General features: G+C 40.5%; 1 protein-coding gene across 4 annotated transcripts in view; it reads left to right on the top strand.

Moving 5' to 3' along the window:
* Nucleotides 1-27,488, top strand: part of atp8b4 (ATPase phospholipid transporting 8B4) — a 239,036-nt gene that overhangs the window by 75,214 nt on the left and 136,334 nt on the right. For 2 of the 4 annotated variants that reach the window (XM_048562970.2, XM_048562969.2), the window contains exon 3: nucleotides 21,306-21,371. In XM_048562970.2, coding sequence (XP_048418927.1) covers nucleotides 21,344-21,371 — 28 coding nt within the window. In that variant the 5' untranslated portion in view covers nucleotides 21,306-21,343. Of the gene's footprint in view, nucleotides 1-21,305; nucleotides 21,372-23,999; nucleotides 24,106-24,346; nucleotides 24,434-27,488 lie in introns of those variants that run through there. The other 2 variants (XM_048562971.2, XM_048562972.2) reach the window with 2 other exon arrangements.

The following is a 27,488-nucleotide window of genomic DNA, read 5'->3' as shown; positions in this document are numbered from 1 at the left end:
AGTCGGGGGGGGGGGAGCATTCAATTCCAGATGAGTGTATTGTACTTAAATGGGCACAGTACATGAAACAAGATAAATGAGCAGATTGTACAGATTGAAATTGGCAGATACAATATTTTGGGTATCAGAGACACCGCTCCAATGGGATCAAAGATGGGGACTAAATATCCAAGTATATGCTTTCTTTTGAAAGAACAGGCAGATAGGCAGCTGGAGTGGGGTTTCCTTGTTAATGAGGAGTGAAATTAAATTGATAGCAAGATGCGATATGGAGTCAGAAGGTGTAGAGTTTATGTGGGTAGAGTTGAAGAACCGCAAAAGAAAAAAGACCATGATGGGAGTTATGTACAAATCTCTTCACAGTATTCAGGAGATAGTGAAGGCGTGTAAGAAAGGCAATACTACAGTGATCATGGGTGACTTCAATATGGAGGTGGAAAGGGAAATCAGGTTGGTAGCAGCTCCCTGCAAAAGGAATTCATGGAATGATGTTTGAGATTTTTTGGGACATTTTGTAGTAGAGCCCACCAGGGAACAGGCAGTTCTGGATTAGGTGAGGTATAATGAGGCAGACTTGATTAGGGAGTTTAAGCTGAAGGAGCAGTGGCTGTAACATGGTAGAATTCAAACAGCAGCCCGAGAGGAAGAAGCCGGGATCAGATGTAACGGTATCACAAATAACTAAAAGTAACTCCAAAGACATGAGCGAGGAGCTGGCAGAGTTGATTTGGGAGGGAAGCGTAGCAGGCAATATAGAGGAGCAGCAATGGTCAAAGTTTCTGGGAGTATTTCAGGAGGCACAGCAGAAACGCATCTCGAGGAGCAAAAAAAGAAACATAATAAGGGGAGGATGAGGCAGCCATGGCTGACAAGGGAAGTCAGGGACAGCATAGAAATGAAAGAAAAAGCATACAGTGTGGTGAAGATTATTGGGAAGCCTTTAAAAAGCAGCAGAGAACAACTGAAAAAGCAATACAGGGGAGAAGATAAAAATATGAGAGTAAGCTAGCTAGTTTCCTTTTTAGATCTATAAGAGGTGAGAGAGAGAGAGAGGACAAATGAACATTGGGCCACTGGAAAATGAGGCTGGAGAAGTAGTTATGGGAACAAAGGATTAGTTGAGGAGCTGAATAGGTCCTTTGCATCAGTTTTCTTCATGGAAGACAGCAGCAGCATAGCAAACTTTGAGAGTCAGGAAATAGGAATGAGTGTAGTGGCCGTCACTAAGGAAAATGTGCTGAGGAAATATAAAGGTTTGAAAGTGGATAAATCACCTGGATCAGATGGACTGCACCACAGAGCTCTGAGGGTGTTTGCTGAGTAGAGTGTAGAGGTATTGGTGGTGATTTTTCAGGAATCTCTAGAGCCAGGGAGGGTCCCAGAGGGCTGGGAAATGCAAATGTAACATCCCTGTTTAAGAAGGGAGAGAGGAAGAAAACAGATCGGATTAACGATGAGATTGTAAGGTACTTGGAAGTGAATGGTAAAATAAGACTGAGTTAGCACAGCTTTGTCAGTGGGAGGTCATGTTTGAAAAATTATCTCCTCAAAGAATTCTAAATAATGAGCAAGTTAGACAATTGAGGGCCCGTGGATGTGATCTATTTGAGTTTCCAGAAGGCCTAGAATACATGAGCAGAGATGTACTGTTGAGGCTGCATAAGGCTCTGACTGCATTTGGAATATTGTGAGCAATTTTGGACCCTGTATCTAAGGAACCATTTGCTGGCATTGGAGGGGGTCCAGAGGAGGTTGACAAGAATGATCCCAGGCTGAAGGGCTTGTCATGTGAAGAGCAGTTGAGACCTCTGGGCCTATACTTAATGGAGTTTAGAAGGAAGAGGTGGTATCTAATTGAAACTTAGAATACTGAGAGGCCTGGATAGAGTGGATGTGGAGAAGATGCCCCCAATAGTAGGAGAGACTAGAGCCCAAGGGTGCAGCTTCGGAGTGAAGGGATGAACCTTTTAAAATTGACAGGAGGAATTTATTCAGCCAGAGGAGAGTGAATCTGTGGAACTCATTTGCTGTAGGAGGCTGTGGAGACCAAGATGGGTTCTTGATGAGCAAGGGGATCAAGAGTTTTGTTTTCCTTATTCGTTAACGGGAGGAGGATGTCACTGGCCAGGCAACATTTATTGCCCATCCCAAGTTGCCCAGAGGGCAGTTCAGAGTCAACCATGCTGTGGGTCTGGAGTTGCATGTAGGCCAGACCAGGTGAGGATGGCAGTTTCCTTCCCTGAAGGACATTTGTGAACTAGATGGGCTTTTCCGACAATCGATAATGGTGTCATGGTCATGATTAGATTCTTAATTACGGACATTTTGTTGAATTCAAATTCCGCCGTGGCAGGATTCAAACGCGGGTCCTCGGCATGTTATCTGGGTCTCTAGATTCACAGGCCAGCGATAATACCGCTAGGCCAGTCCCTCCCCCAGGTAGGAGGCAGCAAAATGGATATGTGAAACACATTAGCCATGATTGAATGGTGGCGCAGACTCGGACATAATTCTGCTGCTGTATCATATGGTCTTAAACTGTGCACGTAGGGTGGGGAGTGAAAATGCTGACTGCCTGCCCATCATCAATGCAGCATTGTTATTGTTTTCACTAGCAATTTGTGCTTGTTTGCCATACTGTGGGCACCACTGGCTCATATGTCAAAACACAGAATTGGTACTAGTTCACAGGGCAACCATTGAGACTCCAGTGTGCAATGGTGCATTGGCTTTTGCCAGCTACACCTACAGTAGCAGAGTGATCGTCACTCCCTCTGAAATGGTTGGGAAGTTTTCAGAAGGTAAACTGGGTGAAATGAATGTAGGAGGAACATCTCTGGAAATGTAAACAAAGACCAATGAACCCATTTCCTGCTGGATTGTGTTGGAACATTTTCTGCACTTGGACTTCCCAGAGGACATCTGTTTCATTTCCCTAAGTTGGTCAAGAATGTTGAATATGGTATTTATGGTTTTATGTTCTTTCTTTCTTAAATGTGATTTTCAAAATGTGGTTTGCTATAAACGGAAACTCCAGATTATGTGGTAAAGCTAGTGCTGTCTGCCCCTGCTATTAACCCAACTTTCTCATACTCCAGTGTGCTGTTCTCATTCTCATCTCTCCTATCCGGAGACACGAACTGGGTTCCTTTTAGCTTGGATTTTGTTAGTCATATGTGCTATTGTATAATAGCCCTGCGCACAGTCAGAATGAGATCAGTTCTGCCCAAATTTATCCCAAGTGGGGCCAACCTGAAAGAGAGATTCCAATCTCAATCCTCACTGGACGCCCACAAAATCTGTTTTACAATCTGTAAAAATCATCCAGCTTCAGGAACAACTTGGAGGCCACCAGTATCAAAAGACTATGGTAGCCTTTTGTGACAAATTACTGATTAAACTGCAAGTACATGATGGAGCGAGAAAGATAGGCAATTATCATTTTGTGATGGATGATACTAAGAGGCTAATCTCATTATAACAGTGTCCAGGTATTGTGCACATTCCCTTTGGTTTCTGACATTCTATCTCCCTTGTTCATGCCATATCCTAATACCGCAGGGTCCCTAGCACTCACCCCAATGCCATCTGTCTGACCTGCACTTTATAACAGTACCTAGACACATTTGTTGCTGTCTTTTAAGAAGAAATCAAATATGCAACATAGTCATTTTTTGTGCTTCCTGCAATGTTTTGCATTCTAAACACGATTGATTTTATGGACAGTTTTGACCTTTTGATATGCTACTTTTAAGAACATTTTTGATCTTCATGCAGTAAATTCATGTTTTTGCTTGAAAGTACACAGCCTTCAGCTTTACATAAAAGAAATAGTGTGGCCAACCTTTTGCAACACTCAACCATCTAAATTGGATTCTGGAAAAGGGTCATGGGACTCAAAATGTTAACTTTGCTTTCTCTGTCCTCAGATGTACCTACACCTGCTGAGTTTCTCAAGCAATTTCAGTTTTTGTTATAGATTTCAGCATCAGCAGTTTTATTCTAAATCGGATTTTATTTTCAGTTTTGCTTATACATTTAGGGGAGAAGATGGCCTATTGGTAGCCAGACTATTAATCCAGAGACCCAGGGAATGAGCTAGGGACGTGGGTTTGAATCCATTCAATAAAGAACTGGAATTAAAAGTCTAATGATGACCATTATCCATGATCAGGAACAAGTCCATCTAGTTCACTAAAGTGCTTTACAGAAGAAAACTGCCATCCTTACCTGGTCTATGATTCCCCTAGCAATGGGGATTTAGAGATGGGCAATAAATGCCGGCCTAGCAAGTGACGTCCTGTCAATGAATTTCAAAAAATCTTGAAGAGGAGAGTTAGACCTTTAATCTAAGAGTGGTATTGCTTTAACATTTCCCTTCATTAGATTTCAGATATGTTTCATTGGTTTTGGGTTCCTTATGGCCATTATTTTATATTTGTCACCAGAAAGGTATAAATTGAATTTTAATGACAAAAAAAACTGGTTTTCAGAAGTTAAAGTATCTTAATGAATTGATCACAGTATGGTTCTTTGTCAGATCAACAATGAATTGGAAGGTGTTGCTTGAGAAGTTGCCTCATTTTTACATCTTTGCTTGTTACCACTTAATGTCTCTTAAAGTTGGTCATCCTGAAAATAGTGCCCAGTCGTTCTGTTAGTGCTCAAAACTTAGTGAGATACAAATACTGCCCTAAATTTCCTTGAACAGTTTTTTTTATTTGTCAATGTTGTACTGAAGACTATTGTTTAGGAATCCGGTTTCAGGCAGTGGAATACTTTTGCAAGATCATTTCCAATTAGTTTAACTCATGTGTGACTTTGTTGAGTTACTGTGCTGTGTGACATTGAAGAGTTTAAACACAGATGCTACGCTGTGGCAAACTCTCTTTCTGTAAGTGTTGATGTTTCATCTCAATTTATGATTCAACATTTGTCAGCATTTATGTAGACCCCCTGTAATGTGGCAAGATTTGACACTGAACCACATACAGAAAAGTTAAGGATGCATTTCCAGAGCTTAGGGCCGAGGCATCTGAAGGTAAAGCGAAAGTTGTTGGAGAGAACCACTTCTGACATTATTGTGTTCACATGCAGCAGCCTTGTCTGTACTCTGCCTTCAGTGAATGCTTGTATGATAGCTGACTCCAGTGTGCCTCAATGGAAGACTCAGATGACAGTGTTAGATATTTGTACGTCTTTGTGTTTAAATCCATGCCCCTTTCTCAACAAATAGAAAAAAAATTTGCATGCATTACTTGTAACTGAAATTACTCCAATTATTCATTGCATAAATAATTGTTTTCATGCCTTAAAAACTTTGTTATTCTCAGCAATCTGCATGTGCACTGCACACTGTCTTTAAATTGTTGGTTTCTTGATGGTATGTGTGTGTGTTGCTGTTGACTGTTCATCTGGCAGATTATACTTCCCCAAGGAGTGTTGTTGATGTGTCATGTGTTTTTGCTGCAGTGTCTGTTGTTGTTCTTTCCAGTTGTTTGTAGCAGCATTAATATTTCTGAACATTCCTGTGTTTTTTTTATTCGTAGCTATGCTGTTTTAGAGCCCTCCAACACTCAATCTCAGCTCACTTCAGACCCCATGTTGTGTGCTCACGAGACAGCAATGTAGATTATACTCTGTCTGTATTTGAAGGCCTTCAGTATGTACGCCTCATGATAAAAGTCACATGACTATAACAAAACGAAAAGAATATTTGGAGATAGTGGGAACTGCCGATGCTGGAGAATCTGAGATAACAAGATGTAGAGCTGGATGAACACAGCAGGCCAGGCAGTATCAGAGGAGCAGGAAGGCTGACATTTCAGTCTGGACCCTTGTATGTGTTTGTCCTTCAGGTCAAACACTGACTGATAAGAGACTAAAATTGATCAATGCAGACAACTCAGAGGGTTGTAAGGTTGAAAGAGCTACAGTGATAGGGAGAGGTAACACAGAAAATTGGGATAAGTATTTTAAAGTGGAAACATTACTGGACAGGGATAACATGACTTGATAATATGGGCAGCAGAGTGAAATAAACATTTTCCTATAGTGTGTGAAATTAGAGAGAGGTCAAGAGAGAATTGCAACAGCCAAGTCTAAATATAACATTAATTTTAAATCATTGTCTCCAAATAATCTGCTTCTGGCATTTTTGGAGCTTTCTGGATTTACTCAAAATATTTGGACAGATAATAAAAAGTGGACTTTTTTTTTCCAATCCAAGTAATGGTTTAATTGGAAGTTCTGCTTTCTTTGTTTTGCCTTCTCACAGCAATCAGTTCCAAAAATAGCCAGTGGCTGAACTTGTGGGTAAAGGGAAATACACGTGAGAAATGTGCAAAATGCTCAGGAGGCCTGTTAGCATCTCGAGCAAGGGATTTTTTTTTAAACTAGATGCCCCACACAATGTTGCTGTGCATCAGTTGTGTTTTCTGAATTGGCTCAGCAACTTGATGTCCCTCCCAATGAAGGTACTGTTCTCCTCGAATAACAGTTGCCATCTGTTCTTGTGTAAAATCAGTCATTGTCAACAAGAGAGACAATCGCAACATTTGATCTAACACCGCAAGAAAGTTGTGTGCATTTGCAGTCATGAACTTGCTGCAGTAGTGAACTACTACAATGTCCCTTTCTGACAGTAAAATACATCTTATTATGAATTACTAAGGATAAGCGTCCAGTGTGAAGTGATGCTGGCATTTATTTTCTTTGGTTGTTCATGGAATGTGGGTGTCACTGGCCAGGCCAGAATTATTGCTCATCTCTAATTATCCAGAAGGCAGTTAAGAGTGAGCCACATTGCTTTGGTTCTGGAGTCACATAGGCTAGACAAGGCAAGGATGATAGATTGCACATTAGTGAACCAAATGGGTTTTTATAACAATGGTTATGTAGTTGCAATTAGGTTCGCTTTTTCCTCCAGGGGTTTGTTGAATTTGAATTTAACCATCTGTCATGGGGAGATTCATTAGCAGGGATTCTGGGTTGCTAAGCCAGTGATAATACCACTATCTCCATTGCTTCCTCTTGGGCATGTTTTCGTGGTCTTCCAAACCTACTGGAGAGTCGCAGAAACTTGTAGCTGTTATGAGTGCAACCTATGGATCAATGAGTGATAAAGTCATGTAATGATAGTAAACGTGAAAGAGGCTTTTTGGCCCATCAAGTCCCAGTATACTTCTGAACATCCATATAATGCTGACCTAAGCAAATGATTTTTGTGAGGAATGAAATTATCAATGCATTTGTTACATAGTAATCAATCCTTCCTATTATACCAGATTTCAGAAGTAGTTTATTTATACAAATTTTGGCCCAAACTCTCCTTTGCATATCACAGAATGCAGAATATGCTATAAACGAATGCAGTCAAGCAACATTTCAGGCTTAATTTTCTGAAAGAAAATGACATTAAACGTTAGCACTACTAGTATTCAGCCTGTGAGCAATTGAATTTTAAACACCTGAAAATGCTTTTTAAAAATACTGGTAAGATCCATTTATTGTTTTCTGTGGGACCAGCAGTGAGTTTCGTTGTAATCTTTTTCAAAAATTTAAGTATGTCTAAAATGTGTCTATTATCCTTGTGCCTAAAACGAAAAATTCATTTTAACAGTTTTAGAAAGGCCTGCAAAAGATACAATTGGCAGAAACTCTCAATGTTAATTAATTTAAACCAGTTTCTCACATGTTTTTAAACCCAATCCAGAAGATCACAAGAGTTCTTGACCCAAGCAGAATTTGAATTTGAAATTTCCTGACCTTTTGCATTGTTTTAGCTGGATTTGAACAAAATATGTTTTAAAACCACAAACACAGCCCAGTGGAAATTCCAGCTAATGTGCTTGCAACTGGAGTAATTGATGCTATAATTCAGAACAGTGAGAGCAGTGTATGAGTTGGAGCTCATTATTTCAATTCCCTTTAGAGCTGAAGGAAGGGAAAACAAGTGTTTCGGATCATTTTCACTGTGTATCAGATGTTACAGGAAGGTAAGACCTGAATGTATGTCACTTTTTTTTAGTTTAGTTATAAAATGAGAAAACAAACACGTTTCTTTTAAAGTCAGAATTTTGCCCTGGGTTATGCTTCAGCTGACCACCTGTCTTTCTACACACTCTCATCTCTCTCGCTCTGTTTGTCTGTTCCTCTTCTGTATCTGTTTTTCTCTCTTTCCGTCTCTATTTCTGATTCTCACTAGCTGTTTTATTTCCTCTGTTTGTCTCTGTCTGGGTGGTATTTTCCTAGTCCCTGGAGCACATGAACAATGGCGAGATCAGAATGCAGAATTCTTCTTGGTGAGAAAAGTGTCCAATTTTTCACCCAGCTGCAACAGTGAGATGAGAAGCTCAACAATAAACAGCAAGTGGCCTATTTGCATGCGTTCATATCTAATTATTACTTAATCTCACCTCATTTATTTGCATTTTGCCATTTTACCAGGCAATGGAGAGATAATTCTGACATGGAAGTCTGAGCAGGGACTTGGTGACTAAAGCTTAACTTTTGCTCCTTGGGACCTCCATGCTATTCAGCATCTCTCCCTGCCCCCACCCCAAGTAACTCAGGACCCACAGTCTATGGGCAATGACTTCCCACATCCTTCATCCATTGAGGTTAGCATGAGACATGCACCAGCCTCGCCACATCATTGTTGCCAACTCGTTTGCATTTGGATCCACCATTCCAACACTGCATTTTGGAGTGTGCTGATGCATTTGATCGCACAGCCTGGTCACTTTACTCACAGGGCCAAGCACCCACCTGATGAATCAGTACCAGCAACACCTTAGGGCTCCTCCTTGCTTTCCTACTACTCATTTTGTGCTTACCCAGATGCTCATGGCACCTCTGTTCTAACTTTAAGCACATTGCCAATTCATTTAGAGCTTACTGACACATAGTCTCACCTTGTTTCTTTCAGCATAGACTCAATGCCCGGTAGCTTGTCATGTTTTCCAGCAGTGATCATACAGAGGCGTGGACATGTTGCTGTAGATTACTGTTCCACATCAGTGTCACGTAAACAGCATGTGACTGTGGCTGGCATGGCAAACACATTGAATGTGCTTCATTGAAATAGCTACGTCTCACAGTCTAGGGGGAACAGGCCTTAGGCCTAGTCAAAGGTGACTGTTGTCAGTCAAGGGCATCATCATTCAGTGATCCTATCACACCTACAATGTCCAACTGTATTTGTACAGACTTTTTGCTCTTGACATCAAGAATCTTCTCACTGCCGATCTCCCAATTTTTTTCAACTTGCTCACCAGTGCTCACATCATTCAGTGCCTGAAAGGTTCCACCTCAATTCTTTTTTTCCTCTAGAAAGAAGTGCTGTCAAAAAATAGCTGAAAGGATGTACCAGCTGTGTAAGTTAACTGCTTCAAGTCATAAAATGGATTCACAATCCCTCAAAATGATGAAGAAAAATACATTTGTGATGGTGTAATTTTAACACAACATCACACCTCACAAATACTAATCGCGCAGCCATACTGATAAGAGTTGACATCAGAATCTGCGGCAGTACTGAGGGAATGACGGTCGAACTTTGTGTGATTGAAGTGGAGTTCTCAAGTTGAAAGATAGGATGATGATGTAGGGCTCTGGGCAGATGATGGTAGTGTATGATGTGGAGGTGTTTGATGAAGGAGGGAAGAGAAATATTTCACAACAGGACACTCTTTTCTCCCTGCACCATTTCCCTTTCCCTGACCCTTACGTCCAGCATCGCCATCTCCTCATTATCCAATGCTCTCAAAGATTTTATCTGTTAGTGAGGTACCCATACCAATCTCCTACCTGCCATTACTATGAGTATTTCCTAATATCAGCTGTACCCCAGGTTTAAGGATGCTGGAGATAGTGGGTGTAGAGTAAAGGAAATTATACCTTTAACTCTGGATATAGTTACTAACCATGTGCAAAAGTGGCTATGTCACAGGGACATCAGAATCTCACAGAGCTGAATCCTGGATCTATAGGACTTCAAGATAGATGACCTCATGTACTATCCACAGAGTATGGATACAGTCAGTAAACCCGAATATTTTTCAATCACAAGAATGTGGATATCATTTTACATGTACCTAGGTGGTGTGAAAAGTTTTGTTTAGTGTGCAGTACAGGCAGTTTGCAATGTGCAAAGATGGAGTGATAGAACAGAATGAGAAATACAAAGTTACTGCTGCAACGAAAGGATACAAAAGGTCAATGTCAGATTTGAAATTTGAAAGGTCCATTTAACAGTCTAACAATAATGGGAAAGAAGCTGTTATTGAACCTGTTGGTACATGTTGGCCAGCTTTTGTATCATCTGCCCGATGGAAGACATTAGAAGAGGTTATAGCCGTGATTGGAAGGGTCCTTGATGATGGCTGCCTTTCCAAGACTGTGACAAGTGTGGACAGAATCAGTGGATGGAAGTTTGGCTTGCATGAGCTGTGTTCACAACTGTCTGTAATTTCTTCTAGTCCTGGGCAGAGCTTTTGCCATACCAAGCTGTATTGCATCCACATAGAATGCTTTCTATGGTGCATCTATAAAAATTGGGGAAGAGTCCTTTTGGACATGCTAAATTTCCTTAACCACTTGAGGAAGAAGAGGTGTTTTTGTGCCTTTTTGACCATCACATCAACCTGTGTGGTCCAGGACAGATTGCAGGTTATTGTCACTCCGCAGAACTTGTCACTGTCAACCCCCTCCACCTCAGCTCCGTTGATGTGGATAGGGGCATGCTGTCTTCCTTGCTTCCGTGAGTCGATGATCAGCTCTTTAATTCTGCTGATGTTGAGGGTGAGGCTGTTATCTTTACACCACACCAGCAAGCACCCTGTCTCTTCCCTGCATTTGCTCTCGTCATTGTTTGATACCTGGCTAACAACTTTGGTGTTGTGAGCAAACTTGTAAATGGAGTGCAGATGAAACCTGGCTATATAGTCATGACTGTACAGGGAGTGCAATGGGGGCTGAATACTCGGCTTTGCGGAGTGCTTTTTTGGGGGAGGTATTGTTGCCTATCCTCACTGATTGCAGGTCTGTGGGATAGGAAGTTGAGGATCCAGTTGCAGAAAGTGGAGCCGAGACCTAGGTCTTGGAGTTTGGAGATTAGTTCACTTGGTATTATTGTGTTTAAGTCAGAGCTGTAATAAATAAGTAGAAGTCTGGATGTAGGTATCCTTATTATCCAGATGTTCCAGGGATGAGTGTAGGGCCAGGGAGATGGCATCTTCCATAGAGCTCTTGTCCTGGTGGACAAGGGAAAAAGGCAGGCTGGGACGCTCGACTTGATAGGAGTCATGACCAACCCCTCAAACCACTTCACAATGAGGGAGGTCAAAGCAGCCGGGTGGTAGTCCTTGAGGCACGTTGCATGTGTTTTCTTTGATACCGGGATAATAGTGGTCTTCTTGAAGCAGGTGGGGTTTTCAGATTATAGCAAGAAGATGTTAAAGATATCAGTGAATACACCTGTCAGCTGGCCCACACAGGATCTGAATGCACAACCAGGGACTGCATCTGGGCCAAGATAACAAAGTGTGGAGCTGGATGAACACAGCAGGCCAAGCAGCATCTTAGGAGCACAAAAGCTGATGTTTCGGGCCTAGACCCTTCATCAGAGATAGTCGAGGCCCGAAACGTCAGCTTTTGTGATCCTGAGATGCTGCTTGGCCTGCTGTGTTCATCCAGCTCCACACTTTGTTATCTTGGATTCTCTATCATCTGTAGTTCCCATTATCACTGCATCTGGGCCAGTTGCTTTCCATGGGTTCATTCTCAAGAAGGCTGATCTAATGTTTGCAGCGGTGACTGAGGGAACAGGTACATCCAGGGCTGTTAGGACTGGGACGTAATTTCACTGACCTTCCGTTTGAGCTGTGCATGAAATGGTCAGCGAGGGATTTTGGGCAGATCCACAGAGCCAGAAGAGGACAACAAGAACCAGAAGTGAAAACCAGTGATGGTAAACCATGAGTCTGGCCCAGATCCAATCCGAGAGCTGAGGAAAATACCAGGAGTGGAAGCTCAGCTGTGGTAGGGGAAGGTTATTAGTGACAGAAATTGAAGCATACCTAGGCAGAAACTGAAGAAATGGCAGAAGGAGGCCCAGAGTGTTTAATTACCCGCAAGGAGTTGCTCAAATGAGACTATGTTGTAGTGTAGGTGTAGAATGAAAGGCTAGACAATAGACAATAGGTGCTGGAGTAGGCCATTCGGCCCTTTGAGCCAGCACCACCGTTCATTATGATCATGGCTGATCATCCACAATCAGTATCCTGTTCCTGCCTTATCCCCATAACCCTTGATTCCACTATCCTTAAGAGCTCTATCTATCTCTTTCTTGAAACTATTCAGAGAGTTGGCCTCCACTGCCTTTTGGGGCAGAGCATTCCATATATCCACCACGCTCTGGGTGAAGAAGTTTCTCCTCAACTCTGTTCTAAATGGCCTACCCCTTATTTTTAAACTGTGTCCTCTGGTTCTGGACTCCCCCATCAGCGGAAACATGCTTCCTGCCTCCAGAGTGCCCAATCCCTTAATAATCTTATACACCTTAATCAGATCCCCTCTCATCCTTCTAAACTCAAGAGTATACAAGCCCAGTTGCTCCAACCTTTCAACATATAATAGTCCCGCCATTCCGGGAATTGACCTCGTGAACCTATGCTGCACTCCCTCAATAGCAAGAATGTCCTTCCTCAAATTTGGAAACCAAAACTGCACACAATACTCCAGGTGCGGTCTCACCAGGGCCCTGTACAGATGCAGAAGGACCTCTTTGCTCCTATACTCAATTCTTCTTGCTATGAAGGCCAGCATGCTATTAGCTTACTTCTTAGCTAATAGTACCTATTAATAACATCCTTTACTGGCCAGGGATGCAGAATATGTTGCATGCCAGAGGATTGGCCATTTTCAGTCATTTTGCTGAAGCATCAACAGACAATTTCAGTCTCCAGTTTGGTAGTTTAAAGACCACTCCTTTGGCCTGCAGTGATGCAACAAATAAATACCCCTGAGGACCAAGAAGATTAAGGTGTATTCTTCTTGAGTGAAGTGATAGATCTGTGAGACAAATTCTGATATGCAGATATTCTGGCCAATGCTAGATAAATTAATTTCAGATTAGGTACAGGGATGGTTATATTGATTCTTTTGAATGCTTTACTGTGGTTAGTAAAGAGGATCTTCACCCGACATTGTACATTGGGTATCAGGAAAGTTACAATGTAAAAAGAGGTTGTGGAGCCCTTGCATGTAATTGCTAATCATTACAACTCTTTATAGTGTGGATCTGCTTGCACAGATTTAGACCTTCTTTGGTTTACAGATGCCAAGGACACTCCTGTCATAGCAATTTACAATCCCTCATTGTCAGAGGGTGGAGCAAACTCTGCCAGTTTTACTGAAACATCAGCCAAAAGGAGGTGAGGAAGCAAAGTGTCAAAGAAGACTATGACCACCCATCAGAGGATGGGTAGGATAGTCATCTGCTCTCCTATACTCTCGTGACAAGAGAGGGAAACCAGCACACAATAGCTCCTCATTTGCTTGAATGTGAAATTTCTCATCTACTGATTCAAGTGACACTGTTCCTCGAATTTACACTGAATCTTTTGAGGAGAATGAGTGATTACTTCAAGAAAATGCTGACGAAGCTAAATTGGTTGACTCCTGGCCCAGAAGATGCAGCAACAATAGGTGCAGTTTTTTGTTAGATAACTACGATCCGCTGAGAGGACATAGCCAGATCTCTGCTGGGAAGGAAGAATGTAACTTTCCCTTCTCGTTAAATCAGGGAAGCTCAACCATTTCGACAGCCACTAAAATGACCACAGAATCTGAGATATCAAGAATTTTGAAGTTGGAGGAGATCCTCAACCGTGTAACAAAGAGCTATCAGGGCTTCCAGACAATGTCAATACTGTTTGAATTTCAGTCAGGGTGGATGGCACCATGTCCTACCAGCACAGCAGAAGTCAATTGTAGCCTTTTACAATCATGCACATCGAACCTCTGTGAGCTGGATGTTATTAGAAAAATGTTTCAGTCTTCAAAAACATCCCATCAAATGGAAGGACATCAATGTTAGCAGCTAATGAGCTGCCCAGAGAGAAAGAGCTCTTTAATCCCAAAGTTGATCTTGTTAAGTATTCAACAGTGATGGATTGCTGAGAAGGCATTAGGAGGCAGCAAGGTTAAAGGTGATCCTTTCAGCCCATTAACCGCCATTCTGCTCGCTCTCCAAAGAAGAGAGAAGAGACTATACACCCTCCATTACTGAGGATGCTATTGGAGTTAAGTCCCTCAAATAGAGCAGGTCTGTTGGGTTGACGTGAAAAGGGAGTTGGATGTTTATAATTAAATAATAATAAGCAAAATACTGGAAAATGGGACTAGAATCAATGGGTGCTGGATGATAAATGATGCAGATGCGCTGGGCCAACGGACCTGTTTCACTGCTGTAAAACTCTGACTCTATTGTAAAATAACTGTGGAAGAGGCATAAAGCGAACTAAAGTTTTTACTCTGGATATAGTTACTGAGCATGTGTCATTAGTGGCGTGTGATCTCACCAAATGGGAAGCTGAGTCTGGTGGGCTGCAGGTAAGATGTCGTCTGTGCTGTTCTCTGTATGTTGCTATGTTTAATGAGGTCTCTGGTTGTTCTTTCACAAATATATAGATTTTACTACAATGGGAGCAATGTGGAAACTAATGGAAAATGTGAGCAGTTGGCTACAGGTTTACTGGCAGTGATGGTTTGTCGTGTAAAATATCTTTGATTGTAACCAAACTGAGAACTTTTTTAGGAAGTCATTCTGCATCTGAAGTAAATATGAATGTTAATAGTGCTTTAACTAACATGAGAAGAGTAGAACTTGACTGGTAGTTCCTAATTTGGGGTCATTGAGTAGTACTGTAACTCAGAATACGTTCTGAGATGATGTACATCTGTTGAGCTGAACAATCATAAGATCATCAGAAATAGGAGCAAGGGTAGCCCATTTATATGATTGATGCTTCACCATTCAAATAGATCATGGCTGATCTGATTCTGGCTTTAATTCTATCTTTGTGCCTATCCCCCCAATAACCTTCACCTCCTTTGCTGATTAAATCTGCCTAATACCATGGATATATACAATGACCCGGCCTCCTCTGGAAGAGAGTTCCAAAGATAAATCGTCCTCTGAGGGAAGAATTTCTTCATCTCTTGCTTACTTGATTTTAAACATTGTTTCCTCGCTTTATTTTCTTCCATCCATGGAATCCATTGAATGGAAACATGGTCTCAGCATCTACTCATTCAAAAACCCTTAAATTCTTCATCTCCATTCAACGGATTGGGCCACCAGTACAAAACTATGTGTGATTTAGAATCACGTTAAAGATTTTACTCAGTGAATCACTGGTGCTCCAAATGGAAATGTTATACAGGTAGCGTAGTGAGTAAATTTAGGCCACAGTGAAAGGACTTATTTTAGCCTCTGAGAGTGTTTTAACTGACTCAGAAATCCATAAAATACTAATTGGTTTTTGTAACCTTACGAATTTTCCTTTGTTCCTGCCTTGTATTTTGAAAAGGTTACTTCTGTTGAAACAAAACGTCTGTGAGACGTCTTGAAATGTGACTTCCTTACTGTCCTTTTTCCCTCTTCACCAGGAAACATTTGACCAAAAAAACAGAACTCCAAAGTAGGTGTGTGTGCACCTGTTTGAACCTCAGAATCATGTACTTCCCTCATATGTGTGAATATTTGAAACCACTTTAGTAATAGTGACTAAAGTAAAAAATTTTCAGCTCCAAGCTGAAATCTTGGTTTCTAAAGTAGTTACTTACATTCCTCGAGGAGAGCTCTTCCACCAATTTTGTTTCCCTATCCTATTGTAGATATTTTCGAAACAACCTGTTTGGGTTTATTATGATTCCATTCTGTATGACTCAATGACATATCTCTGGAGCACGTGGGACATGAACCCGAGCCTCCTGGTTCGGAGATAGAGACATTATCACTGTGCTGCACTGTGATATGATATTGAGGGAGGACACTAAACACTGTCTTTTAGGCAGAAGAACTTCTGTTTTATGAGTAAATATCCCACCTTCAATCGAAGTCAGTTGAAACCATTTCTTCAAAAGGCAAAGAGCTGAATGCATTTCAGTTGTGTTAGCAGAGACTCATGATGCAGGACAATGTTGTGCTAACCCATACTCCTCATTACTGCTTGACAGCAGATTGTGGTGTTTTAAAGGATTCATTGATTATTCTGCTTGGTGCCAGGAATGCAAAATGTGTGCCAACCATATATTAGTGCCCACTGTCTGCCAGAGGAAAGACTCGCACCTTTCTCTGATACTAGCTTACTCTGCAACTAATTATCTCAACTGACCGCTGAGAGAGTTAAAAATCATCCCAGTTGGCAATTCCAGGGTTAAATGCAGGCAGAATGTTTGCGTATTTTCTGCACAACATATTCCTGATGAAAGGAGACACAACCAACTCTCTCATTGCGTGTTTGTTCTGGGAACTTTTTTGGTTTGCATTTTGGGCAGATTCTCTGGAGTATATTTGGTACTAGAATTTGCATATTTTTGTGGTGTTCTGCTAATGAGAGCAGTGGCAACTGGAAATGTGTCAGATTAAACCACCTTCAGTCACCACACAAACAGTGATAACGAAAATATATTTAGCCTTACCCAAAGGAAATTGATCTCAATCATTTCATCATCAGAATGGAACATTGTTCACTTTGAAGTAGGCAGAGAGGTAATTGACTGCAAATTGAACCAACTTTCAAATTTGATTTATTTTCAGAGTTACTTTTGCAATCTCCTATTTTTACAGTACAATGTTTTGTTGGGTGGAGGAGGGCCGAAGATTCACTTGTGTCTTAAAGATATTTGTTGTATCAAATTGCGTTGAGGGCAACCTGAATAATTGGCCGCTGGATTAAGTGACTCATTAAGTACTCGCGGGCATTTTATTTTAAAGTAATTGACGCATTACATTATTGTTTATAGTGAATTATGGTGCACTGTAATGCATTTTATATGCTGTTTGTGCGTTGGTGCTACATAAATGAAGACAGACTAAAGTAATTTACTTTATACTGAATTGTTGCTGCAGTTTGGGTTAAAATAACCAAGCCAATTATACTTGGGAACCAAATTGGTCCCAATGTACCCTGCAATACTGACAAGAGAATGGCAGTGAACTAACGCCTGAAATTGTATGGGATGTCCTAATACACAGAATTTGACTAAAAGGTGAACTGTGCTCGGTTTGTGTTTCTATCATTTAATAAAGAGACAGCCTTCACAAGTTTCAAAGTGGACAGCAGCAAACATTTGCAGAAGTCCAGTTAATGTAAAAGTGCTTTGAGCAAGGCATTAATTCAAATATATACTGTGTCTCCCAGGATCCAGGCAATGGGGATGACGCTGGGTGATGTTCATAGCAGTCAGCCTAGTTTGCATTGTACCTGAACTTTTTTTAAAATTGATGTCAGTCAGGCATAATGGGAAGTGTCTGGTGCTGAAGGTGAAGACCCTCAGTGTGTTTTACTTCAACATTAATCCTTGAGATCATCTTCATCACAAATGATTGACAAAGCTATTTGTAAAGGAATTGAACAATATAAGATGGGAAATTTGGTCTGTTCTGGTGGTTCCCCATGTTCAATGCATAACAGTACATCCCAGAGACTGTAGATATTATGAGAAAAGGAAAAAAAAAGTAGCTTTTTCATCCTAGAGAAATTATAAAGCTGGCTATAAAGCTATAAATTTTGAACAAGTAGACATTGTAATTCTGCTGCAAATTATTATGCTGTTTAATTGTTTTCATTTTGTTTGTTTTTTTTATCTAGTCCTCCCATGCCTTAAACAGTTAAAATCTTCTTTATCGTTTTTTGGTGTCATTTTTCTGCCTTTTGCTTTCTCTTTGTAACCTCCTCCAGTTTAACCAAAGCCAACTTCCTGGACTTTACATTTCTTTGAAAGATCCCTTGTGCACTTCCCTACCTCCTCTGACCCCAAATTCCTTTTGCCCCATAACTTGTCTTCAGCCACCTTGCCCCATATGCTCTGAAATTTCCTCCCTGATCCCACTACCTCTGCACATCCTCCTTCTAATCTCAGATCCTGTTCCAAACACACAACTTTTTCTCAAGCTTTTCGCTGGCCCCACAAACAATTCCAACTTTGGCTCAATGATCATTTGCTTTCATTATGCCGTTGTGAATTGCCGCAAGATGTTTTTCTACATTTGTAGTTGATTTTGAAAGAGATGACATGATAAAACACTGTGACTAAGTTACTGTTCCAAATAACATTTTTGAATATAATATATAATTAATTTGAGATGTAACATGTGGTTAGTATAGCATGCTTGATTACTTTGGACTTTACTTCAGAATTGGAAGCTAGCCTCCATATGGTAATTGTTGTAAAATCCCATCTTGTTCCCTAATGTTCTTCATTGAAGGAAATCTGCCATTCTTACCTGTAATGGTCTGGCAATCCACTCAATTTAAGAGCAATTAACAATGGACAGCAGATGCTGATATTGCCACTCGTGCCTACATCCCAGGAATGAATAAAATCATGTGGTTCCCAGGGCTCTCCACCACTTGGGTTCTGTTGTCGACTAACAGATAGAGATTGATTGATAAAATTAGTCACCAATTCAGTTATCGCTGTTTCATGCGACTACAGGAATAGTAGGTGAATTGGATATGCCATGGTCTTTTTGCATTTGGCATTCATCACCTCAGGTGAATGAAGAAACCAAAAGCACTCCTATGTATTTATTGCAATTTATCTATGCTAACTAATTTTACGATGTTACTCTAACCTGACCAAGGTTTCAATTAATCAGAGACTTGGTCAGGTTGTAAAAAACTGTTGCCTAGCTTTTTGCATCAGCAAACAGTGTTTTTAGAGTCGTAGTGTCTTCAAGTCATGCGCCCAAAGGGAAGTAAAGGGATAGGGGTTACGAAGAGAAATTCTTGAGACAGTTTCATTGGTAAGAAAATCATAAGCAACATTTTTCTCCTTGACATGATATCTTGATATCTGGAGGTGATTTGTGTATTCTTGTAGCATAATTACCACCACAATAAGTTACTCTCCCTGTTAATGTCCTGGGAGTAAAGAATCTTTGTCCCTGACATTTAATTCTAACAGCATTGTCAAATCAACAACTTTTATTGAGCATAACAAAATGCTTCACAAGAGTATTATTAAACAAAATATGACAAATATTCACATAGAGAGATGTTTGACTGGATTGGAAAGAAAAAGTCAACAACACAAATCAGAAGGAATATCCTTGAGGAAGGAGGGACGCTACTGATTTGGAGAAGTGTAGGGCAGGAATTTCCAAGCATGGATTATTGGCAACTGAAGTCCTGGCCACCAACGGTGGAGTGAATAAAATTGCAAATTCTTAACAAGCTAGAATTTGAAGAGTGCGGGGAAAATAAGGGACTGTGTGACTTGAGAAGATGAGAGCGAGGGGCGGGGAAGAGTGAAGTCATGGGAAGGATTTGAAAGCAAGAATGACTATTTTAAAAGTAAATGTCTCCTGACCGGGAGTCAGTGCAAGCAGTGAGCACAGAGGCAACAGCAGAACAGGGCTTAGTGGGGGTTAAAACATGAGCAGCTGCTTTTTGGATGATCTCAAGTTTATTTAGAATGATGAAGGTGAGCCAGGAGTGCGTAGGGATAGTTCAATCCAGAGGTACAAAAAAAGAGCCTCCATTCCTTTGGGTATTTCAGATCCTGTCTACATTGATACCATATGATTAGTCGTCTGTTAAATAACCTTCATTGTTAAAAGCCTAAAGAACTGCAGATGTTGTGAGTCAGCAACAAAAATGGAAATTGTTGGAAAAGCTCAGCAGGTCAGGCAGCATCTGTGGAGAGAAAACAGAGTTAACGTTTTGGGTCGAGTGACCCTTCCTCAGAAATTGTGTTAACACTGATTTCTCTCTATTGATGCTGCCAGACCTGCTGAGCTTTTCCACTTTTTTCATTAGCTCAGGTATTATGCACTAACCTCCTGTAGATTTTTCAGTATATGGGAGAGTAGATTTCCCCAACTAATCGGAGAACTTGTGTTTGTTTGAAAGTTAAGTCTGCTGTGCGTCCATTGAACTTCTGAAGCCAGCTGAAAGATAAATTAGCCAAGCTTTTGATATCTTTGACTTGACTCTTTGAGAGGTATTTTCCTGCTTCCCTCTACTGCCCTTATTACTTTTTTTGCCTTTATTATAATCCTATTATTAACTGCCATGATGGAAATTACGAGATTGCAGAGATTTTAAATATTAGTCTTCAGTATTTCCTGAAAGGCTTCCCTTGCTTTGACCATGAAGAGTCACATAACAGTGCAACTGACATTAACGCGAATTTACTTCATTATCTCATATGGAAGTGAAACAGTTGTGCCAAATTTTGCACAAGTTGTATTGACTTAATGCATCTTATCTTGCTGGAATGAAGTTACATTCTTCGCCTCTCACTAGTCCAGGTATAACTGTCACAGATGTGCAAGTAGATTTTGGAACTGTTCAGTCTACCTTCTGACTGTCATTCAACTTAAATTACTGTGGGTTGGATCTTTTGCCCCTTCATAGTTAATAAAACCTATTAAGGATTGATGGAACTTGTGTCAGTAGTAGTTAGAGGCTGGTGGATTTTTAAGCTCATTAATGTAGATATGTTTGCACTGAATAAGGTATATAGGCTGTGTATTGCCACACCCCCTCCCCCAGTTTGCCCATATTGCTGTAGTAACATTGCAATGTAGCATAATTGTGTGATCACTGTCAATGGGCTGCCAATCATATGGGAACTATGGCGAATGGAAGATGGAGTAAAACAAAATACTGTAGACAGCCTATTTCCAGAGTAAGCATTTTGTTAGAATTTCAAGTTGCATTTATGAAATGATCTATCTGTGGGGAGCCAGTTTTAAAATATATTACTTCTGTAAATGCAAGGTTTAATTAATTTTTGACTAAATGTTTGGGAATCTAAGGAGCTCAAATGTATTTATTTTACAATCCTATTCTTGAAATACGGTGCTGGATTAAATAATTTGATTATTTTTCTTTTACTCTGTGGTGCTCTTTCAGTGTTTCTTCTGGAAAGTTTGAAATTAAGCTGATGATACCATTGGTTATAATTAGACACCACTTATAAGCGCTATATTATCAGAGTTATTGTGTTACTTAATGTCATTGTGACTTGCTGACATTGACAATTTGTGGGTTTTTTTTCCCTAGGACATCATTTGAGCCCAAATCAAAGGTAATCGGATGATATGAAGCTCTGTGGGGATAAATTAATAGGTGAGTAAATCTCCTCCTATTGAAACAGAAATAACACACTGATCATGCTAAATCTGTTTCTGCCAGTTGTTGTGATAAGCATTTGTCTCTAGTAAACATAATTGTACATTGAAGAATGCTGTGTGAGTGATAGAAGCTGCAAAGCTCACTGAGGCTTTTATCTAGGAGAATGAGCACAGTGCAACTGAAGATCTATTATGGAGTGGACAGGCTGTTTTTAACTGCACAACATGCTGGTGTGGAAAGATAAAGTAGATCATGTGCTTTGCTGTAAAGATTATTGTTCCACAGAGAAACTGGAGATGTGTGTAACTTTCCTTTTGCCACTCATCATCAGGCCCCCACACAACATTATGTAGTCCAGACGACCTTTAATGTTTCATTTCAGCGAACCATAAAGTGACCTAAGAGAACAGTCCCCTTGAGGTTCCATAGCAACCTGTTCATTTGTTGTCTGTAGTTGTACAATACTTCAGCAGAGCTGCTCAGTTTTGAAAATAGGTGCCTTTGTCGTTTTACCTATGTGTATCGTGAGAGTTCAAGTGAGGCCTGCAGGTAGGAAAAGCTTTCACTTTCAAATATCTTGCCTCGTGCTACTTGGTGGTACTTCTAAGTTTCACGTTTAATAGATTGCAGAGTCATGCTTGTTTAAACAGTATAATGTAGCTTCATTCATGTTTGCCTCGCACGTGGCATTAAGAGATGAAAACCCAGTTGTAGAGAGCTGGGAATCTGGTTGTATTGTGGAGGAGACAGTTCCATGCTGGTCCCTCTAATTTAGTGGTTCTCTAATATTAAGCAATTTGTGTGCCATGAATTATATGTTTTCGATATTTGTCTCCCTTAATCACTTTAATCTTAGTTGCTATGTTTGTGTAACTTCTACTAATGATTAATTTTGAGTGTCAAAACCAGTTTAAAATATCAATTTAGAAGAAAATCATTTATGTTAGCTCGGTGACTCTGACTGTTCTAATCCCAGTGCTCAAACTAACAAGTTCAGATATGAAAATTAATTAGGACTTTAACAGCCTTGCTCTAAGATAGATATTGCAGTACAGTCTTCAAGGTCTTAAATGGGGCAATATGATATTTACGGATGTGCCTAATCTGTTCTGGTCACCAGGTAGAATACTGCCTGTTAGCTTCTGCTACACTGTAGCTCCACAGGAACTATGAGCTCAACAATACAGCACAGAGAGATCCAATCATCACAAAATGTAGATTGTAATTTGAATCAACTCCAGCTCAAAGCAGGTTTTATAACTTGTCCTCTGTGCCACATCATATCCTTTGTAGCAACATAAAAATTACATGCTGACAAACAATTGATGCACCAGATGTCGTCTTTTGATCTTCACTATCACTTTCAACATGACTGTACATGAATATTTTAGCTCTTTGCATGTATGTTATATGCCTCATTACACCCAATCTGAAGGAGGCATGTAATCACATCAGGAAGTCGCGTGAGCATCTGCAGAAAAGAACCATGACTGAGTACACTGCCTCTTGTGTTCAGGCATTATATTGTGATGAGAGAAAAATTTGAGAAAGGTTTAATTTTATGTGGTTTTACAGCGAAAGCATAAAAGAAATTACTGTTTATTTTCCAACACTAAATACTGTACTAGGAGTATAAATTTGCTTTCACTTTTGCTACTGAAATGGCAGAGAAAAATGTGCTCAACTACTCGACTATACTAAGTCCTACAGTAGGGTTCAGTCTATATATTTATCCCAAAAAGGAATGTATTCTCCCCAAAGGGCAATTGCTGTACTGACTTGGGTTCTCTGTCAACTTCATGGTTTTATTAAATGTGTGCCACTAAATTTATCTGGCTATTTTTGCTTATCAGCACCAGATAGGTATTCTCTATTAGTTTCGAATAAGGGGCACTAAAGAGAGGGACTATGTAGCCTACTTCTTGGCCTCTGTCCACATCAGCCATTAGCTGTGAATATCTTACCTACACCTTGTGCCTCTCTGCAGCAAGGCAGATGAGATTTGGAACTCACCATTGGGGCAAATGAATTCTCCTTAGTCAATTTATTGTTAACGTTTAGCAATTGCACCAAAACCAAGATACATGTTGCCTAAGATGTATCATATCAACTGCCTTCCTTATTGTTTTACTAAGTTGCCTGTTTAATGGGGATTGTGTACTTCTTTAGAAGTTATATCGGTTTTGTCCATAATGTACTCTTGATGATAACCATTGTGATCAATAACAGCATTTATGCATGTCAGAACACTTTATACAGAGACATTTAAAATGGTTTAGCATTGTGCTGTACTGATTACTACTTTAGCTGTTTTAAAAGGAAATGCCACCATTCTAAAATACCTTTTGAAAATGTTGTTAAATTATTTAAAAGCATATAAAAACAGTATTTGTATTTCATGATGGGGGTTTGTCTTTGATTGGGAAAACAAGCTTACAATTTTTTTCCCCAACTGGATTTTTCCATACATAGTGGTAGTGTGCTATTTTTCTGCACTTTGTATGATTTCTGTATCTTCCTTTAGTAGGGTGTGGTGTTGTAGTATTTCCACGCCTTTCATTTTGTAACGGTTCCCCTTTTACTCTTCCCGTTTTTTTGTTTTGGCTAACACTTCCTCAAATATAGCTCAATGTCAGAGTCTAGAATGTTGCTGAAGTCTCAAACACACAGAGGGATCTCTGCAGAATTTTCGTATTCCAGCATTGGAGTCAATTGTACCCAAACAGAGGTTAGTTAAGGCTGCGCAGACTAGAAGTCAAACCAGCTGCTCTGTATAACTTAGGTAGCGCTTTAACCGCAAATGTAACTTTTTCATTTTGCCTATATCATCGAAATATTTCTGCTGTAAAAGGTTAAGTTGCTTTATAGCATTAATATAAAGATCATTCCAAGTGTTTAGACACTTGAGCACATTTTGTTCCACCATTTCAATAGCAAAAGTGAAAGCAGATATATTTTCACACACACAGGACTGTGGACCTGGTTCAACATAAGCAACATTTGAAAAGCAGAACAGAGAAGTATTCAGAGACGCAATTGATTGGCAGCAATGACAGGTGAGCTGCTCAGTAGATGCTCCCTGTTTCAATTTTCATCCCATTCTCTATTCTCTCTGTATCGTTCTCTGCAAAGCTGTGATTGACATCCTTTCGCCAACTGTCCTTGGGGGGCACCATTGTGTTTTTTATGGAGCTCCATGTTAATTTAGGAGTAATAGTTCCCTTCGAAAACGGGATATGAGATGCTTACAATATTACTATTCAATGACAAAACACCTATAATATCTCGAGATAGTAAGAGCTGTAGATGCTGGAGAATCTGAGATAACAAGGAGTCGAGCTGGATGAACACAGCAGGCCAAGCAGCATCAGAGGAGCAGGAAAGCTGACGTTTCGGCACCCCACCCCCACCTCAAGCCTCACTCCCATCTCCTACCTACCAGCCTCATCCTGACCCCTTGACCTGTCCATCCTTCCTGGACAGACCTATTCCCTCCCTAACTCCCCACCTACACTGACCTTTACTGGCTCCATCCCCACCTCTTTGACCTGTCTGTCTCCTCTCCACCTATCTTTTCCTCTACACATCTTCTATCTACCTCCCTCTCTCTCTCCCTATTTATTTCAGAATCCCCTTCCCATCCCCCATTTCTGAAGAAGGGTCTAGGCCCGAAATGTCAGCCTTCCTGCTCCTCTGATGCTGCTTGGCCCGCTCTACATCTTGTTATCTCATAACATCTTGATCCCTGTTCGAATCCAGATAGCCAGAAACTAGATCGTCAGTTTGGCTTCTACTAGCACTTGCTCCCTCAGATTAAAATTAGAATGAAATATTTTGATCCATTCATCTTTGAAAAAGTACTTTGTGGTAATCTCTTTATTGTTTTCAAATTGTTGGAAATTAACATTGTGATGAATTAAATGCGCTGTAAATTCAGTTGCGATAAAAACAGAATAAAGGTTTTATATTTTAAGCATTTGCTGCCAAACACCAACTCTCCCTCCCTTGAGTTAATCTTTAAAATCATTCCTTCTTAGGGATTTTAATACGTTTGTAATAATGATTAATCCTATACTGAGAAGCTGTGCGCCTAATGAAATAAGTTAGCTTGAAAAAAGCTCTCCCCACTGGTTTGAGTGAAGGAGCTATTTAATTAGAAATGGATTTTGAAGGTTATTGACATGTGTTATGACAAGATATATTTTTAAGATAGGTATACTACATGCAGAATGATGTTAGAAATCTGTAATACAGATATATCCAAGGACATCTTTAGCATTACTGGTTTATCAGCCTTGACATTCAGTTCTCTTCCTTGACAACCAGCTGACTGTTTGTTCTGAGTGTAAGGATTTGTTTGCAGTCAACAAGTGATTGGAAAGAAAGTCCTCCCTTGACAAAGGTAACCTAAAGGGAGAGCAGTATTTGAACAAAACAGTAGTTGCTGGAAATGCTCAGTGGGTCTGGCAGCATCTGTGAAGAAAAAATTCAGTTAACGTTTCAGGTCTGGTGACCCTTCCTGAGCACTATTTGAACTTGCTGTGAGATCACTATATTTGTAAATAGGTGCCACTCAGGATTCTGTCGGGGCTGTCATTTGTGGAAGGTGTTAAATGTGGAACAGTGATAGTGGAGCAGTAAAATAACAGGTTAAAACTCAAAGAAAGTGCTTTCTCTTTCCCGTAATTTCTCTTTTGTGTGTGCTGATTGTTCTTCTATATCTTCTAGCTGCAACGTGTCATTCAAAGAGATCGCAAGACCTGCAGATGCCGGAGTCGGAGATAACACAGTGTGGAGCTGGAGGAATAGAGCAGGGATGCTGTCTGTCCTGCTGTGTTCCTCCAGCTGTGTTATCCATTTAATGTGTCATTCAAAGATAGAGGGCAGTAGAGTTCAGTCAAGCTAAATTCTGCTCAGGAACTTCTGACAATCTGCCAGGAGGATAGAAGCCCTGGTCATTTGCTTACTTCTCTCGCTTATGACCATAAGATGTAGTAGCTGAAGTAGGCCTTTCAGTCCATTCAATGCAATTTCTTTTTATTCATTAATAGGATGATGACGTAGCTGGCTAGGCAGCATTTATTGCCCATTCGTCATTGCCTAGTGGGCAGTTCACAGTCAACCACACTGCTGTAGGCCTGGACTCTCATGTAGGCCAGACCAGGTAAGGATTGTCGTTTTTCCGACAATCGACATTGCACTGAGTGGACTCCATTCCAGGTATTTTTATTGAATTCAAATTCCACCGTCTGCCATAGCGGGATTTGAACCCAGGTCCCCAGAACGTCATCTGCGTCTCTGGATTAACAGTCCAGCGATAATACCACTAGGTCATCACTTCCCCTAATTATGGGCTGATCTGATGATCCTTGCATTGATGTACGGGTTTCTTGCAATCCTTTATAGACTAGTGTGGAATCTGGGAATTTAAATCAAGCCAGAACATGAAATTAAATAGCCGCTTTGTGTGCGGTTACATTCTGAGATAAAACCGTTGAACATTTAGTCAATAATCCATCCGAAAAAGTTGCCTCACATTTATATTTTCGGTCCAACAGTGATGCTGGGTTGATTTCAAAATGTGTGTCCCAGGAATGCTGTGGAATAAAATTGCAATGATTTCCAGCTTTGATCATTGCCCATGTTAGCTTCAAGTGAACTCAACGCTGATGTTAATAAGTCAGCTGGCACATGGCAGAATGAGCCGTTCCTCCATAATCTTCAGTTGGTGGCGATAAGCTCAGCAGGGTTGGAAGACCATTTACAGGGTGCCAATGAGGCATAAACCTCATGCCTCCATGAAACAGATAAAGGTGTTTTTAAGGTACAGAAATGTTTAGCTCACTTCCCATCCAAAAGAATGGCCGTCCGAAGTAAACTGTGCTGCCGAAAGGATTATCAATAATGTAGAAGAGCAATTATGCCAGCCTGGTCTAATATATTAATGTGTTTACAAAAGCAATGTTCAAACATCTTGTCGTCATTTCATCTCTCCAAATTCGAACTCCTTCAGTCATATCAGGATATTTGCCAGTGGGTAATGTCACATTCGTGGTGAAGATATTGTCAGACCGAACATGATTCACCTTCTGCTGCTCCAACGTCCCGTAT

The sequence above is a fragment of the Stegostoma tigrinum genome, chromosome 33 (assembly GCF_030684315.1).
Source record: "Stegostoma tigrinum isolate sSteTig4 chromosome 33, sSteTig4.hap1, whole genome shotgun sequence".
In the NCBI taxonomy this organism is placed as follows: Eukaryota; Metazoa; Chordata; class Chondrichthyes; order Orectolobiformes; family Stegostomatidae; genus Stegostoma; species Stegostoma tigrinum.
This window is presented reverse-complemented; position numbering and strand designations above follow the sequence as displayed.